At 34.9% G+C, this 19853-nt stretch overlaps 1 protein-coding gene across 1 annotated transcript; it reads right to left on the reverse strand.

Annotated features, from left to right (window-relative positions):
• Nucleotides 1-311: 311 nt before the first annotated feature.
• On the reverse strand, nucleotides 312-18262 carry LOC126822727 (1-acyl-sn-glycerol-3-phosphate acyltransferase alpha). Its single transcript, XM_050551793.2, has 6 exons — nucleotides 18050-18262; nucleotides 10272-10405; nucleotides 9291-9466; nucleotides 8727-8822; nucleotides 8421-8493; nucleotides 312-7711 (listed from the first exon to the last, which is right to left on the reverse strand). Exons 1-6 carry the CDS (start codon nucleotides 18232-18234, stop codon nucleotides 7551-7553), a joined length of 825 nt encoding a protein of 274 aa, XP_050407750.1. The 5' UTR covers nucleotides 18235-18262; the 3' UTR covers nucleotides 312-7550.
• Between the last annotated feature and the right edge of the window lie 1591 nt (nucleotides 18263-19853).

The raw sequence follows: 19853 nt of genomic DNA on the forward strand, positions 1-19853 counted from the left end.
GATAACATTTTTTGGGCCCACCCTGTAGTTTCACTGGGTTGTTATCTATGTGAACCTGGGTTGTTATCTATGTGAACCTGGGTTGTTAGTTATGTGAACCTGGGTTGTTTGTTATGTGAACCAGGGTGGTTATAGCTATGTGAACCTGGGTTGTTTGCTATGTGAATACAAGAAGTGGAATTAGGGCATAACAAAATTGTACATGGGCCGAGTTGGAAATGAAATGAAATGGGGTTTAACGTCCTACTGTTCTGCTCCGGCTGGGCGGCCGAGTTGGATTGGTGGACCGGTAAACAAATAAAACCAAACTGTTGAAACTTTATGTATTTATTGTTCAATCCATAACTACATACATATATATATATACCTATATTTACTAGTCTCTGTATGTATAGACAATATACTAGAAATATCTATTTAACGTGATAAAATCAGGAATGTAAGTTAATTCCAAGAAGAACGACCTCATTCATTTATATATATTCACAGGCTGAAGTCTAGGATCTCAAAATCTATAGGGGCCCTACGGCCAAGGTGTGTACTATTTTTGACACGCACTACAGTCTTAAACACCCAACATCATAATCTGCTTTTCTCAGTTGTGATTAAAACACACTCTGATCTATCTCTATTTGTGAGTGAGGGGAGGGATCTAATAAGTGGAGTAGCCTAGGGCCTAAATTCGGCACTAACTACGACGTAAACGACACGTCAATAACTTGCAATAAAGTTTGAAATTATTACGATTAACACAGCGGCTTGGCTGATTGATTTCTTAGATACGACCATTTTATTCAAATCTATTTATAGAACTTTGGTTTGTGTACATAGTCAAATCAATTATATAAAACAAAACTAGCAGAATGGTAAAATATATTTTTCACCGACCAAAAATAAAACATTAAATTAATAACATACAATATAATGGTCGAACAAGCACCAACCAAAATATCTAAATAATATATTCTAGGAATGAAATGGAGAGAGAGTCTAATGTCCACTCGACCCAAATTATGTCATTTTCGGGACTAACATATCGTTGTCCGTAGGAGTCTGTAGCAGTGTTTAGAGGGGAGGGGGCACGGACCCGGAGAAAATCCAGGCCCAATACAAATCTGATCGGTTTTTATCTTTTTTTTTCAACACAAATGAAATAAAATGGGGGTTTAACGTTCCTGATGTTCTGCACTGACTGGGCTAATGAAAACGGGATTTTTTTTTGTTTTTAAATTTCTTAATATACACTGGAATTTTCTTTAATGCTTTGACATCTAAAACACGTCACTTTCGAACCTGTGAAAAGTGACCATTACCCTTAACAACCGAGGTTCCCCTGTTAGTAATAAAAATCAAAGAACGTTATAATTTCGACGAGATCTAGACGGTAAATCATATAACTGCGCATACCCTTTAAAGTGGTATGAAAACCGAACGCAAATTTGGCAAAAAGAAGCATAATAAACTTAAGGACTGAAAACAGTCAATTTTGGCGCGCACCAACGATTAAACTATCGACAAATAACGCTAAATAGGCGATGACCTTGCATAACTACGATATCCTTATCATGTTTATATTGTCAATAACATGTCGGGTTTAATGCATCTAATACATGAATATGTATAAAATATAGCCTAAGCTTGATAAATTTGCATTATTTATAAAGTGATAAACAAATGACAACATAAACTACATATTTACATTTTTAACAAACTTTTAAAAACTTTGATAATGAACAATGTGGGTTACATCTAATTGGTAAGGTCAACTTCAAGTTTGGTCAGAGGTCACGTGATGTAAACAGGGTTGGCGCTTATCCCAACCCTAACCCTGGACAGAGCCCTAACGCTTGCCCTAACCCACAATCTCACCAATAATCACGCGCCCTAATCTTATTTACGTCTCAGCGACCTTGACGAAAATTGAGTTGGGCTTAACAAATACATCTAGTCCTCCAGTAAGTTGAAGATTAGGAGGTTCTGGGTGACCGAGACTATGGTAATTAAATTGACAGAGCCTTGGTCATTTTTCAGAAAAAGATTACCAAGTGTACAGAACACTACCTAGTTCACAAAGTTGTCGACATTTTAACTTTTAGGGCATGTAAAATGACTAACAGATAAGTTTTACAATCAGCCAATTTCACTATCAGTCAGTCTGTGTACGGCAATTCCCCAAAGTTTCAGTAATCTTGGTTGCTTTGCATAAAAATCATGTTAATTCCAAAATATGCCCCAAATGGCCTTCGCCGCGGCGTTGGAGGCAAACTTGCATACATCGTGCAAAATTGTCAATTAGTCGAACACGTTCCTCTTTGGGGATTTCCCTGATTGTTGCCTTTAATTCACCAATCGTTTGAGGGTTGTTCAGGTACACATGATCGCTGCAAAAATCAGGGATAAGCAAAATGATCAAGATGTCTGAAAATTTGGGGAATGATTTCCACAGACAGAAGTTTAAGTCCAGCGAAATTTCTTGGAATTTTTATAAAATTTTAATGGGTTCTGTTTTTTTGGGGGGTCACCCTGTATTAGATCCACAGTTATTTGAAGTATCTAAATAATGTTTTTGGCATATTGTTCAGTCTTTATAATCATAATTATAAATATAGAATTGGGCATTATTCACCAATTATTAAATATTTTCTTAAGAATATTAACCTTTTCAATTAAAAGATGAAGTTTGTACTAAACTTTGAAGCCTCAACAAATAATCAAAATATATTTAGCTTAAACTAATATAATTTAAGAAAGCAAGAGCTGAAAAGTGTAACAGGATTTGAATTTTGAAGCCTCAACCAATCAACAGGCCACATCCTTAAAATATTTTTAGTTCAAGACTCTGTCCACCAATCAGATTATCTGTATCATATGTACAATGAACATCCTGGTTACATCAGATATGGTATGAAATGAACAAGAAATATGTTTTGAACAGATGATCATTACCAGGGCTTCCACTTGACAGGAAGTCAATATTTGACACAGTTCGTTTACCTTGGATTAACAAGATATGTGTTTTTAAAAAAAAAACCTGAACAAAACGGTTGTGTTTTTACACATTTAACTGTGTTTTAAGGTTAAAGATACATTATGTAAGAGCTAAATCTGCATATTGCAGATCTTTCTTTTTGGCCTTAAATGTTATATAAATTATTTATATGACAAGCCAATAATCAGCTCCCTAGATCATCGGATGGTTGTGATTTCGAACGGATTTAAACACAAGCACCATAATGGTAACAATGAAAATTGAGACTAGGCGATTCTTCAAACAGTCAATACTTCCTTTAAAATGAAGTAATTTGACTGGAATTTTCAATATATTTCTTTTTCATTATCTATTTTTGAACCATTATAGCCATTATAGAACTGTCAGCTCTTTATCTAAATCCTACATAATGCATCTTATGCATAAAATCTAATTTCATAGCATAAAAATTGACTAACATTAAAGTCCTACAGTCAGTCAAGACTGGCAATTATTACTGAAACAAGAGCCCCTTGTTTCACAAAACTGTCTCAGACTTATGTAAGAATTTACTTAAAATTGTTTGCCTTGTTTTAACTACAACATAGCCCTTTATTAAACTTTTAATGTATCAAATACATCAATAAGAAACTATGTGCACATTTTTCTGTTTCTGAATCCAAGATATTTCTCATAAACACTGATTCAAAGTTGAGTAAATTCTTAACTTAAGTCTCAGTGAGAATGCTTCAAACTGGTTCTTACAAACTAATTTTAAGATAAATTTATTATCAAAACACAGGAATTTGCAATACCTTATATATACACACTTTAAAATAGATATACAGTAATAATATACAACAAAATATTACAAAACCAGCAAAAAGAGAAGAAATACCCCATATCAAACATCAGGAATCGCGATACAAAATATTAAAATCTCTGATCATCATTTGAGGGATTTTAAATTCATTGCAATGTTGTGAAAATTTAATCAATAGATGGAATATCAATCATAAATTATTCAATTTTGTTCAGTAGTTACAAAGATACATGTATGTGGAACTTAAAACTTCACAATATGCAGCATCATCTGCCAACGAGCTAGCACCATCTAAAAGTGTTAGACCTCTTTTTAATTCAATTGAGACCAAGCCAGGAGATTATCTACCATTGGTATTTTGATTTGATTTTCTTGATTAAATATTAAATAAGCAATATGCGTGCATTTATTGAGTGTGGATATTAAGGTGTTAATTAGATATAGTACAAAATATGCAAATGACCTTCAGTAGCTGTAACAGACAGACTTTTTCATGTATTTTGTTTATCACAATTTACAAATTATTGTAGGCCTAAAGTCTTTGAATGGGTTACAGCTTACTGATCAATATGGTCAATTTCATTGTGAGTGCAAATGTACATAAACCCGGTATTTCTTCCAATAGTACATAATACTAATAGCTAATAAAAGCATTTCCAATATGGCACAAAGTATGTCCTAAGCAAATGAAAAGAAAAATTTAACATAAAATTTTACAAAACCTACCCTGCGATAAAAACAGATTAACCCTTTAGCATTCTGACCAACCCAACTGCCCTATCTACATGTAGAGCTTCTGTACCACCATTATTATATTATTTTTCTATAATTTTCTGGGGTAATCAATATTTACATGTACCAAGTACCAAAGGGTTAAAGATTAGACTTTTGTCTAATCCTTTTTTATTGTATGGCGTAATGTTGATGCCATAAAATTAGTTTAAACTAAACTGATATCAAAATCATAAAATACATATATTTTTATTATTTGATATTTTATTTTTAAATTCTCGAGTACAATACATGTAACTACTTATTGTCTTCCATTGAGTTGACTCCCAAAGGATGCCATGTTAAAATGTATATATTGTATAACTTGGGTATCATGCTGTTTTAACAGGAGTTCCTGTCTTTAATATTTAGTTTAAACTGTTGTTGAAAAACTGTTCAAGTTGGTTTTAAAGTAACTAAGTCTCTAACTCAATATCATCCAACGTCTTCGACAATGAAAACACAAATTATTTGTCAATTTAAATCAACATTGATATTGTGATCTTACCGGTGGAAAAGATGTGCATCTGATATCCAATATTTAAGACAAAATAAACATTTTACCATTGGTACACAAATCGTGTACCATAATGCGTTTCAGCGCTATTTGTAATAAGGGACTCGAAGAATGAGACTAGATATATTCCAGAAGTCATGTCAAACGGTAACAACATATTGTCTGGAGAGCATGCGCAATAAATACTATCAGTGTAGACTAGAATAAACAGACGCTAGAGATTGCTATTCGACTGAGACCTTTTGCATAGTTTGCCGTACATAACATTATTACATTATTATATGCGCTGCGACACATTTGTGTCAATTTCTAGGTCCCAAATATTAGCGATTTAGCTCCATTAAAACTGTTTACTTTCTCAAAAGGTGTGGAGTAATTAACTCAACAGTTATAAACCCAACAATCATTATCTAATTTAGAAAGACCAATTTAAAACTACGCCGCAGTCAGTGTTCGACACAAACGTCGGTCCGTAGGCCCGAGGCCAACTGATTTATCGGATGACTCCTGCTTGCCTATTTCACTCGGGTCCGCCGGGCCTTCGCCTTCTTATCTCGCATAGTTAGTGTCCACATACGACTATTCTGGAAATGGTAGAACTGTCAAAGAAACGCAGCCCCTGAGTCTCCGATAATTGACGGTTATTGTTTACTTGTCATCGACATGACGGAAGCTGCTGTTTTTCCAAACATTGACTTGCGTAACCAGCCTTTGATTTGTAACTGTTTTTTTTTTGTCGGCTTTGTAAAACAATGAACCGGCCACTATGTTCTGCGCTTCGAAGCTTGGAAACTATAAATATTATTATTTTTGGTTGGGCCTGCTTGTCACCTGAAGGACCCACATGATCATGTGACACACAAGTCCTGCGGGCCTGTGCTTGGAAAATGTTTGTTTCGGACACTGGCCGCAGTAGAGACCCAATAGTTATCTATGATTCTCAATGAACTTGAACAGTTCTCCAACAATGATTTGAAACTAAATATTAAAGGAGGAACTCCTGCTAAAACAGAAAACCTGCATAATACCTGATTTGTAGCGTATAGATGTTAAATACAGCATACTAGAGCCATATGTGACCCGTAACAGCAAAATGAGTTGGAAGCCACAAGTCATTATTTACAATATACAAACAAAAATTTCAAAATAGGCTTAAAATATAACCAAATTTAGTTTTCATTATAAATATATTTTTAGATTATTTTAACATTTTCCTATATATGGTAAATAAAAACCTTGCAATTTCCGACTCATTTTGCTCCCACAGGTCACATGCATAAAGAGTGCCTGGCCAACTGTGGTCATGTTTGTCCGTTTGTTACCCTATCTACATGTTTATGTTTAACAGATCAACTATTAGAACATAACAAATATAAAATAATGGATGTCAGTGAAAACGAATGGAATGATAGTTCCGTATAAGGTACATGTATAACAGGTCAAATGCTGGGACTGTGCAAAAAATATGCAATTGCGTAGCGTTAAGATAGATTAAGAGAAAAAAAAGACATTTTTTACCCACTTATGACCTTAGTTGGCCAGATTATATGTATCACTCTACATGTATATATATATATATATGGCTCTGTTGCTGCATAATCAATTTGTCACAGACACCATGCGTGCCAGTGATTCTAACGGCCGAGTGAAATTCCATTGCAGATCAGTCTGTTTTCACTCTCTAATCAAAAGTGTGTCATGAGATTTTTTGTCTGTTGCCAAAGATTACTTACAATTCATCAAGGGACTTTTACAGTCAGTAATCAGGATTTTCCACCAGGGCCAGCTAGTTTCAAGGGAGGTAATAACGTTTATTCTACCGGATGCAGACCACCAAATATTCTTTCATTGCTTTAAAATGTTATAGGTAATTCTTGTCTCTTTACTCGGTTTCAACTTTTTCCCAAATTTTTTCCTTGGGCTACATGTATGTGCTCTCCACCACAGATGAAAAAAACATCTGGCACCAAATGTCTAGCACTAAAGCCCAAAGCTTGTATGGGGTTGACTGTTGAAATTTTGAGATACACAAATTTAAAGTAGCATTCTCTAAACATGTAACTATTGTATATGTATTGATACAATACATTGTATGCCTTCATAATTAATCAATCTCAAAGTAATTATGGTTACCCATCAATTTCGCAGTAACTATATGGCACCAGACGAATTTCGCAGTAACTATGGCAACAGACAAATTTCATTGTAACTATGGCAACAGACAAATTTCATTGTAACTATGGCAACAGACAAATTTCATTGTAACTATGGTAATAAATAGTCGACTTAACAGAAAGCAACAGTACAGATATATAAGTCTATCAAACACACTATGTTTTAAAAACTTGCTAAGGTATGATAAATGTTGATGAAATATTTATGTAAATCACTGGGTTCAATAGGTCAATATAACAAAACAGGATGCTGATATATAAGATAACCTGATATGATTAAAGGAGATCAGATCCTGTCTATTTCAAACCGTTGACTAACTTCGGTTGTCGCATCTCCAACGAGATTTGATTAAAAACGTCTAACATGTCCTTGCGAATACTTTCCGTTAATTCGCCTACGTCCGCTTGACCTAGACCTTCTGTAGGTACCTTTGGCAAGCACTGTATCACAAGTTTACCTGTAATGTAAAAAAACAAATGTCATAGTTTAATGCCTAACTTTGTGAGACTAACACGAATTTCATTGTCTAGACAGCAGTGCTTCTGCCTCTTTTTTTGAATTCTAAAATACTAGGATTCTATTACATGCACGGCAATATGTACACCGGTAGACCTTGGCTTTTCAGTCCAAACGACTAAGATAGAGAAATAGAGAGAGATGGGATTGAATGTCTACTCGAAACAAACTCGAATTCAGACCTGGGACATACTAGTTGATAGTTCTTGCGTATATGGCTAAATCACGATATGTACGAGTAAAGTCTGTTTAACAATCCAGGTACAATCGGGCCCTGTGGCTCAATCACCATATGTACAAGTAATGTCTGTTTAACAATCCAGGTAAAATCGGACGATATGGCTTAATCAATCACCATATATACAAGTAAAATCTGTTTAACAATCCAGGTACATGTACAATTAGACCATATGGCTCAATCAATCATCATACATTCAGGTACAATCGGGCCCTGTAGCTCAATCACCATATGTACAACTCAAGTCTGTTTAACAATCCAGGTACAATTGTGCATCACTAAAATTTGTTTAACATTTCATCTGGATTCAACTTGCATCATTTTAGATACGTTGAATTGAAATTTCATCGATTTTATATCTAAGCCAAAAATGCAAATGGTGCATCAATACTTTAAATAAATTGACAATTACCTGATTCAAATCTATGATCTCGTTTACAGTAGAAATCTGAATATGTAGAAAATACAACAGGTACAACTGGAACCTGTAAAGAATTTTTTTTATATATATATAGCAAGCAATGTGGTTTAACGTCAACTCGACACAAACTAGGTCATTTCGGGACTAACATATGATTCAAGTTTATTTCAATGTTCGCTTGTACGTAGGGGTCTTTAGCAGTATGATACAATGCGTATGCATTAACCATATGGCCACTCAACTCCTCTTTTCATGAAAAAAGACTGTGGGTTTCAATTCAATGACTTAAGTAAATACCTGTGCTTGAACTGCTAAATTGAAGGCTCCTTTTTTAAATGGTAACATCCCCGATTCACAATTTCTGGTTCCCTCAGGAAATACATATACTTTCAACTGCAAATAAAATATAAAATTTGTAAATCTATAAATTAACAAAAGAATACACTGCAAGTTCCATGCTTCAGTAATAGCTGTGATGTAACCTGTGGTATAGCATGTTTCTGAAGCAACGACCGCGAGTTTTACAACATCTAGATGTTGCTATTCCCGAACAGGCACATGAACGATTATGTCCACACAAATGTATAACAAGGCTTTTTCGTCTATTTTCTAAGCAATAACTTAATTGTAGTTGCCTCCCATTTAATTAACTGATCCAGCTTACGATTCAAATCCAGTAAATATTGTAGGCTAGAGATAACATCGAGAGTTGATTATGGTCTGGATAAGTTAATTAATGTTTAATTAATAATTTAGATAACATTTTAGGCCTAAAGAAAGACCTGCAATAGGCAGATTTAGCTCTTTCATAATGTACATGTATGTTTAATATGTTTATTTCCAATTGATCCAAAAACTTACATTTTCTTTTTTGATGAGTTCTGCTGTATTTTTTAAAGTGTCTAGAGCTTTATCATGGTTTAATCTGTCAATAAAGATAGTCCCACACAACCAGGCAGCAATGCCAAAAAATATTGCATAAATTAATTCCTTTTTGGCTAAACTTGTACATCTGTCAGGCCATATGGTCATCATACCTGTTAAGATGATAAAAATGTGATAGAATTATTAAGTGCAAGTGGTATATATATGGGTAAGCCTGTAGCATCAAACCACCCAGTCGTACAATTTGGTATATAGAGATTCAACAACAATAACCGTAAATTTAGGAGCTAATTTACCAAAATCGCTCATTGACACCTAGAAATGAAATGGGGTTTAACGTCCTACTCTTCTGCCCCGACTGGGCTAATGAAGACGGGCATATGCCATACAGTGGAAATTTGACCAGGGCAGCGGCACTATAGCCTACTCTTATATTGAATTCCAACTGCCAGGGGATCTTTTACGTGCACGCCAATGTATATACGGGTCCTCGTTATTTCATCCCATAGAAATGAAAAGACAGCTGTCTTTGTCAGACTCTCCATCCTGCACCACTGACAAGGCGAAACCACGCTGGAAAATCCTGATGAACTTTCTTGGCCAATGCAGGGATCAAGCACCCGACCTCCAGACTAACGAGCCAATGTTTTACCCACTTAGCAACCATGGGGAGGGGTGGTAGCTGGTAATTTACCAAATGTTTTGACAGGTAAGTGTTGAATGTATATGTGTAAATGTATGTTAAACACTTTCTTGGCTAATGCAGGGATCAAACACCCGACCTCCAGACTAGCGAGCCAATGTTTTACCCACTTAGCAACCATGGGGAGGGTGGTAGGTGGTAATTTACCAAATGTTTTGACGTGTAAGTGTTGAATGTATGTGTAAATGTATGTTAAACACTTAATAATAGGCAAAGCTGATTCATTTCCCCTAAATTCAAAAACTCTTTCTTACCAAAGAAATCCAGTGAGCTTTGATGATTACTCACTAATATGAAAGGTTCATTAGACTGTAGATGCTCTTGACCTCTGACCTCTACTTCTATTCCAAATAACTTCTTCACAACTTTCATCGAGGCTATTACAATCCTGGAAAACAAAAATAGCTGTTATTAAGAAGGCTCTATCACTCTCAACAAAATAACAGAATATAAATTATTGCGAAATGAAACGGGGTTTAACATCCTACTATTCTGCTTCGACATGGCTAATACATTTACATGTATGCCCAGGGCTCTATAAAAGTTGAGTGTGCCTGCGCACACACTTGAAAATGTGCCTGCAGGGTCATACTGAAACACAGGGATGTAGCCATGATTTGATGAGTGGTGTATAAATATATCTGGCGAGCGGAGCGAATCCAATAATTTTTTGGGAGGGGGGCGTGGTCTTTTATGAAAATAAACCCTTCTTGGTGTATTTTCAGAGCATCTGCTGCCTTTTGTATTTGGTTCAGTGCAAATCAAATTTCCATTTATATATTCAAATTTTACCAAATTCACTTAATTTTCATCAATGATACAGGGATCTAAAAACTTTTTGACACCACCCGACCAAGCATAAAATTGTCCCAGCCTACTCTGTTTCTCTGGATAGTTGAGGACCTTTCGGTATTTGTTGTTTTGTTGGATTTTTTTTTCAAATATTACTTTGTTACTTTGAGATTAAAAATTAAAACGATTCTTAAAACGGTGTTTGTGTTTTATTTGAGTACTGCAACGAATTATGACAACAGGTAGATATTGATAATTAAAACACGTTGTATTATTTGACTTGTTTGTAAAGTTGTTGTACGTGTTTCACGAATATTATTATTATTACGGTGTAATAAGAATCAGGTCAGGCAGAAACTGAGAAAGCTCTCATCGTCCTCCTAGCCCTACTCTCGGGCCGTAGCAAATCCACGGTCAACACAGGTAAGAAATAAAATAAGAATAATCATGAAAATTTGCAGGCACGTATTGGACAATTACGACATTCAAACCTGTAACATTGGAGTGCCGTAAATTGGTCTGGGTGACCTATTTACGGCAAATAAACAAATATAAAGACCGTAGAATAATTGTAAAATGAATATAGATCTACCTAGGCCTACACATCTTCTAAGTATAAATAAACAAAATACCAATACATCTTTCTTTAAACTAATTTGGGATGATAGGGTCTACTACGGCACACAAAAATAAATTATGCCGTGACAGACATGGTTTGCGTACATCGGCTTTTAGTTACCATGGCTTTGCCGTTTAATTGCCGTGGTAAATTTTGAGCGCCGAGTTTGTGTACAGAGAAGGACGAAGGGGTTTAAACACGACTGGGCGGCTTTCTTCGATTTTTTCTTTGTGCTGGGCGGTAAAAAATAGTGCCGGGCGCAGGCGCCGCCGGGGTGGCTACATCTTTAAAAATGTGCCTGCAAATTTTTTTTAAAGCAATTGTGCCTGCGTGCGCATGTGCGCGGAAATATCGATGCCTGTGTGTATGCCATACAGTGTCCTACATTGTACATGTTTTCCCGTCTGGCCTATAAAAATGAAAAGGGATTTAACGTCATACTGATGATTGGCGTATGCCATACAATGTGCTACATGTATGAGGTTCTTTTACATGTATGTGTATGCCAATGTTTACATGGGACCTGTGTTTTTTGTCCCATATGAAGGACTAGACACCTGTCCTTGTCAAGCTTCCCGTCCTGCACCACTGATGAATATTTGGAAATCTTGTAAAATGGACAGTAAAACAAGATTTTGTGTGAAATAAATGGACTGGATATATAAGTTTAGTGTGTTAGCAGTGTAGATAACTGGGCAATTCCGTGAGTAACAGAAATTACATTTGGAGAAGGTTAATATCAGTCTGTTGTCCGCTTCTAACTCAGAAATACACGATGGTGCTAAATATTTGGCATATTGATATAGTGATCTTGCAGAATCATTTTAATACAAAACAGTATGACATACTTTTAAATAAATTTCATTCACTACTTCTCAAAGTCATGGTAACAGACTGACATTCTTGCAACCTAACGTTGATGGTCCACATGCTCAGTGTTGAATTCCTGTGAAGTTTGTAGATTTACAAAATCTTTGTATTTTGGATTGATTTAATTGATAGATATCCTTTATACAAATGTTAAATTCTTTCACTTCTGGCAATTTTTTTCCATATTAGAAGTTAAATTGCGATCTGATCTTTAAGAGGCATTTAGTAACTGGATAGAGCAATAAACTATAACACATACTTATGGAAGAACATGATCAAAGGCAATATACATATGACGGATTATAGGGGTAAATAATTTTAATTGGACAACCAATCATGACAAATGAGAAACCATACATGATGTGATTGGCTAGGTGAGGGTACATCAAGGGAATAATAAAGGAATGATAATAGGGGTAAACATACCATTAAACCAAACAAAAGGGAAGCCATACATGTTACGAAAACATCAGAGGAGTAGTGAGCTACATAGGGATTAAATGGTTAAGCCATATTTAAGTGAATTACAAAATATTAGTATTAAAATGCACACAACATAGCACAACTAATGATAGTCCAACATTCTTCCTTCCGACAGACTCACACATACATTTATTCCTAGGATAAGTACAAGAGACACTTAACTGTTTACAAAGGATAATTACATAAATGACCTTAAATTGCCTTTGGTAACAGACTGACATGGTCAGTAACAGACTGACGCATTCTGATTAAAGATGATTTTTAAAAATTTGGAAGTAGCACCCCTCCGTCTCAACAACAGTAAGAAAATTGTAAAATGAAAACCAATGAAAAAAAAAACCCCAAAAAACAATAAAAAAATTAAATAACATAAGTAGGGTTTGTCAATTTGCCTAAGCTCATTGTATTGCTATCACTCAAGGGTGTGCTGTACAGAATTGATATCCATTAAATTTTATTTCTTATAACAGCCTGGTAATGATAAATATACTAATTATTTGTCCTGTTGCTATTAAATCTAGAGACGTTTATTTATATGGGTGCACATTAGATCATAAGGTTTATCATTGAATCAAGTGACGTTGTTTCGATTCACTGCTTGTACATGACAAGGAGTAAGGTCTCTTGTCCAACCTTTCTGGTTACCCCTCACAGCTAAAGACCCCTACATGCACGCACATTATTGAAAAAAAAGTCCACAAATGCCTAGCACAGGTTGCGTCGAGTGGACGTTGAACCCCATTTCTCTATTTATATGCGCTTTAGATCATAAGGTCAAGTGACTTGGTTTTGATTCCCAGCTTGTTTGTAACAAGGAGTAGGGTCGTCTGTATAACTTCTTGTGTTTTCTTCGGGTTCTCCAATTTTCTCCCTCTGCTAAAAACAATCAAGCAAATAATTGAAATAAAATTGAAAAATATTATTCCCAAAATGACTTGGCTTGTTTCGAGTGGGCATTCAATTCCATTTCTCACTCTAAAAGACAACAGGGATAACAAAAAATAGTGTTATTACCATAATAGTTGTTATTGAAGGAAAGCAAATAGCATTTAAAAGTTGACTTGATTCAAGCTGAAACTGATAAGGCTACCTGTTGTAACAAACTTTAATACTTGTAGCTATGACTATTACTAGTCCCATAGGTAGAGGGGTTGGGATGGCCAGCATCATGGCCTAGTGTTCCATAGTGTCGCATTCAAACTCTAGCTAGCTGGTCACTTCTGGCTTGCTGTCATGCTTTCGATCCCTAGTGTGAGCGAATGTGGCTTGGAGATGGGGGCGACTTCTCAAACTCAGAGGTTTACTCTGGTTTCCTCCCACAGGAAAGACCCCTGCGCGTGTGCTAATAGCATAATAAAAAAAAAATAAGACAATCTGTCTGCGATATATCACCCTTGGTGGAAGCTGACATAAAACTACATGTAATAGAAAGAAGACTAGTCTGAGATCTTATAAGCTTTGATTGTCTGCCATATTGAAAGAAAGAACACTTTTGGTTTTCATTCATTCAATTAAGATAACTTACATAATTATGCCCCTTTGTTATGTCTGTCATTCACATTATGTGTCTGCTGTACACTAGGGGCAATCAATGCCATATTATCCTAAAGGGCTTATGCATAGGGGCCCATGCAACCGTGTTATAAGCCCACAATTTAGTGTGGGTGTACTTCCTGTTAGAATTACCCCGATACAATGTCAGTCTGTTACCGTCAGTCTGTTACAACATTTTTCAGTCTGTTACCATGAGTTAGGGGGAGAAATTTAAGTGACATGCCCTTTTTCTTTTTATATATATATATAATTGGTGAGTTGAATTCAGAGAATATTCACATTTTTATTGGATTTGACACAAAAATAAATTACTGAAGAAATTATTTTGAATATTTAGTAACAGACTGACGTCAACATAATACCATCTATTGATGTTAGATTTTCTACTTGAAATTTCGGTCTATTAACAGCATTCTGATTTTAATTAACATGAAAATCATCATAAAACACAATTTCATTAATATTTTACATAGTTTACCATATTCCTAAATTTACTGAGATATTAAATCAAAATGGTGAAAATGGCAGTGTCTGACTGGGATGTCAGTTACATGTAAATATGCTCAGCCTGACTCTAAAGAACAGAATCAACTAAAATATGACATTTAACTTTAAAAAGTTGACAAAATAAGCTTTCTTTTGGTACCAAAAACATTGATGTAGCTTAATATTTCAATTTTACCACTTAGGTTGACATTTTCACGGAATTGCCCAACTGTAAATTGTGAATTTTGTTGTCCGCTGAAAGAAGTAATGTAGTTATCAACTAGTAACAGCTACATGTACATGTAACTTGTTAGAAAATAAGGTACAAAAAGTATGCCCGTCTTAATTAGCCCAGTTGGGGCAGAGCACAAAAGTAGGATGTTAAACCCCATTTCATTTTCATTTGTCAAATTTCAAACTAACAAATTCTGATGTGATTTAGAGATAATGTACATGTATATGTACATGTATAATTATAACTGATTAGTTCAGTGGAATTAATACACATTCAGAACCCTTTAAATGTAGATCAATTTGTTATTTGATGACATACATGTATGTACAAAGAACTTTGAACTCAACATGTTTTTTTATTTGATAAAACTTAAAACATCTGTTCTGTTTAGGTTGGTGTTTAATAATAACAACAGATAGTAGTACATACAATGTATGTATATTGTATATGATCGAACATGTCATGTATAAAGAACTTTGAACGCTATAGTGTTCAAAGTTCTTTATATACATGTACATATTTTTTGTCAGATCAAAGTCTTATGTGTGTACTTTGCTCCCATCTTGTGAAATTTAAAGGGATTTTACATTTTATCAATGACAATGAATGTAACCCAAGGCTCCCCTAATTACACTGTACATGTAACTCAGGTATCGTTTAATCTTGTGTATCTAGCACTAATTTCTTTCAGATTTTTAATACCAAATCTTTGTTTAAAAATTCGTAAAAATTGTTTAAAATCACCAAAAATAATCTAATTTGTACATGTGTCCAGTTTGAAGCTGACTGATTAATTTTGATAATGAGTGTCCAATTTACAAGTATTTAATTTCCTGATCACTGTTCAAAAATTAATCATTATACATCATTAATCAATTGGGTTGTTTATTTTTTAACAATGATTGAGAAATTAAACACTTGTAAATTGGACACTCATTATCAAAATTGAATGGTCACCTTTAAACCGGACAGAAGTACAAATTAAACGATTTATGGTGATTTTAAACAGTTTTTACAAATTTTTTTAAAAACAAAGATTTGATATTAAACGAATGTGAAAGAAATTAGTGCTAGATACACAAGATTAAACGATACCTGGGTTACAGTGTTAGTAGGGTCGCCTGTCCAAAGTCCAACATCATGGGTTTTCTCTGGTTACTCTGGTTTCCTCCCATTGCTAAAGACCCATACACACAAGCAAAATATTGAAATACAATCATATGTTAGTCACAAAATGACCTGGTATGTGTTGAGTGGATGTTAAACCCCATTTATCTCCCTCATTATCCAATTTGTTTGCAGTGTTCATAGAAACGTGTTATTTTTTTAAACCCATCAAAACGACTACACACTGTTCCTTGTCAGGACTTACTTCTGTCCAGCACCTAAATCGTCCAACAATGGTAGTCGCATATTTATTCTCTTGTAGGTAATTGGGGGCATTTAGAAGACAACTTCATACAGATTAGATTATAATTTTTGTCATAAATGAGAGTTCACAAGGTTCTACAAGCTGAAACAAGTAATTGACGGAAATTGCTGAAATTCAATAGGCTTCTTGGTTTCACTAATTTAAATGATGCATATAAATTTCATACAGATCAGATGATACCTTTTGTCATCCAAGCATTCACAAGATTCAAAAGAGGGAAACAAGGGCCATAACTCTAGTAAGTAATTATTGGAAATTGATGAAATTCAATAGGCTACTTTGTTTAACTAATTTCAATGATGCATGTAAATTTCATACAGATCGGATGATAACTTTAGTCTGTAGAGCGTTCACAAGGTTCTTCAAAGTGAAACAAGGGCCATAACTCTAGAAGTAATTAATGGAAATTGCTGAAATCAATAGGCTTCTTCATTTGACCAATTTAAATAATGCATATAAATATTATAAATTTAATACAGATTGGATGATAACTTTCGTTCACAAGGTTCAACAAAGTTGCCAGTTGTTCAACCCAATTCAGTTTATTGAATAAAATATTGTTTAAACTAACAAAGTTAAAGAAGGATGATACATGTAGCTCTACAAGTAAGTAATGTAAATGCTGAAATTCAAAAGCCTTCTTTGTACCACCTATTTAAATGATGCATATAAATTTCATACAGATGGGACGATAACTTTTGTCGTTAGAGCGTTCACATGGTGCAACAAAGTGCCATGGGCATACATGTAAGTCCAGAAGAAATGAATGAAAACTGCTGAAATTCTATAGGATCTTTCGTTTCAGTAAATTTTGTCGTTAGAACATTCAAAAGGTTCAACAAAGTGAAACAAGGGCCATAACTCTAAACAGTAGGCAGTGACGGTATGGCCTACTTGTATATGTACACTAATATCGAATTCCAACTGTCAAGGATTCCTTTATGGAAATGCCAATGTGTAAACAGGACCTTGGTTTTTTGTCCCATCCAAACAACTTTACATGTACATTGTCCTTTGCCAGACCCTCTGTCCTAGGGAATCAACCAAGCAGAAAATCTGGATGAACTTTCTCGGCCACCACCCGGTTTGAACACAGACCTAATCTACAGAAGATACTGAATATAGACTAATTTTGTAATATGCTGAATGGAAATGAACAATTTTTGGATTCACAATGAATATTGTTTTGTAGTTTTCAAGGTGTTCAAATCAAAATGCCTCAAATGACAATCAGACCTACATGTAAATGTAAAGTTTTAGTCTGACAAATCTAACCAGTTATTCATGTTTATGTAATCAAAGCGAGCTGCCTTGGGTTGACATGCTAAAAAGGTAAGACATTATAATTAAACAAATTTATTTATGAATAAAACTCATCAAAAGTCTTGAAACGTAAAACGCAATTCAGTCCAGGAAATGTTGCAGATCATAGTTGACATGACTCCCTTGGGATCTTAAATGAGAGTAACATCAAACACGAATGCCGAAATATTTGCCTGATAACGTCAACAATTAACCATCCATACGTGAATTAACGTCAATATTGAATATTCATATTTACCAGATATTGTTTACATCTTTTGGTCGCCATATTCCAACGATTACAACCAGTAAGGATATTACGTTTATAATAGCATAAAAGAAGAAGAACTTTGCATAATATTTAAAGGATGTGCTCAGCTCATAAAGTATTGGTAACAGCAGCAATAACCCAATAATAATCCATTGAAATATGTCAATCGCCATATTTCCGATGTTTCCTTTTGCTGATCCAAAGTTCGTGGCCGTAAAAAGGTCGTAAGGTGTCGTAAATTTTTTGTAGTGTCGTAAAATTTAAATATCGGCATTTATTCGAGAAAACTAAATAAAAATGATGTGTGATGTAGTTCCCATTTTTAAATTATTATTATTTAATAATAAATTTATTCAATCGGGGCTATAGTTTTTAGTGTATGTCTTTAAAATAATTTATCATTGTAATTAATTAGTCTTATCGGGGTTAGATTCCCGGTGTTATCCGAGAACATCCATGACATGATGATTTGTCAGCGTTGTTGCTTTGTCAGCGGTATTAGACAAGCAACTGTAGCCTACAGCGTGTAGTCTTTCGGCTTTACATGTAAATTGTAGAAGTTTATTTTTTTATTTTTTTTTTATTATTTTTTATTATTCATAGTAATCTTATGATTTTATCATTCCTTATGACACAAAATTCTATAAAAATCTTTTTAAAAAAGGGGGAGGGGACCAATTATTGGACCACTGAGTATCCTGCAGAATTCTACTTGAAATTATAATATCTACAGAATGATTATCTTGAGTGTAGGCTGTAGGGCCTATCAATTCTATAGTAAAATATAATATGAATATTATGACCTTTTCCTGATTATGAAATGTGTAGCATAATATAGTATATTATTATGTAGGATCCGAACTACGGTAGGCCTATTCTGGGGGTTTCGGATTCGCTCCAGGTGTGGCCGAGAAAATTTCCTCGGGATTTTACCCTGTGAGTTCCCCTTGTCAGTGGGGCAGGACAGAGGACCTGACGAGGACAGTTGTCCAGTCGTTCGGATGGAACGAAAACCGAGGTCTCGTTCGTGTACACATTGGCGTGCACGTAAATAAAAAAAGCCATTTTTGAGTTTGAAATTCAATAAACATGTAAGCGTAGGCCGTAGCGCCACTGTCTGGGGAAAATTTCCCTCATGCCGGTCTTCATTAGCCTAGTCGGTGCGGAAAAATAGAACGTAAACCCCACTTCGTTCATTTTTAACCCAAATCACCTTTTATAATATTTTTAAAATCTATCCTTAATACCTTTTCTACAGAATATCTGGTTCCACAACTTAGGTATTATACCCAACTAACTTCAGATTGCAGCGGAGTTCTCTGGAAAACTAAAAAAGAATAGTTTTTTTTTTCTATAGAAGAAGGATCCAAAACTATAGGATTATACCCAGTGGCGCGGGGTAGGGGAGGGGGGGCGGGGGACTATGTTGGCCATTGTCAATTTTATTTAGCACAATGCACAAACTGTTGCCCTTACGGGCATTGGGAGCATTGCCCACTAAGAAATCAAAAGTTCTAAAACGTCCAGTGCGGCGTTCTTGAAAGTAGAAGAAGGATCCAAAACTATAGGATTATACCCAGTGGCGCGGGGTAGGGGGGGGGGGGGGGTACTATGTTGGCCATTGTCAATTTTATTTAGCACAATGCACAAACTGTTGTCATTACGGGCATTAGGAGCATTGTCCACTGAGAAATCAAAAGTTCTAAAACGTCCAGTGCGGCGTTCTTGAAAGCTAACTTTTGCTTACATTCTCGACAAAAAGACAACAATTCAGGAATAAAATGATAACTAA

The sequence above is a fragment of the Patella vulgata genome, chromosome 1, assembly GCF_932274485.2.
Source record: "Patella vulgata chromosome 1, xgPatVulg1.2, whole genome shotgun sequence".
NCBI lineage: Eukaryota > Metazoa > Mollusca > Gastropoda > Patellidae > Patella > Patella vulgata.

What these genes read in the sequence shown, in the direction of transcription:
- LOC126822727 (XM_050551793.2), bottom strand. Translation starts at nt 18,234, where the DNA reads ATGGCGATTGACATATTTCAATGGATTATTATTGGGTTATTGCTGCTG. An exon ending in AACTCATCAAAAAAGAAAAT is followed by an intron (nt 8,823 to 9,290) that starts GTAAGTTTTTGG and finishes TTTTATTTGCAG; the next exon opens with TTGAAAGTATATGTATTTCC. An exon ending in AGATCATAGATTTGAATCAG is followed by an intron (nt 7,712 to 8,420) that starts GTAATTGTCAAT and finishes TTTACATTACAG; the next exon opens with GTAAACTTGTGATACAGTGC.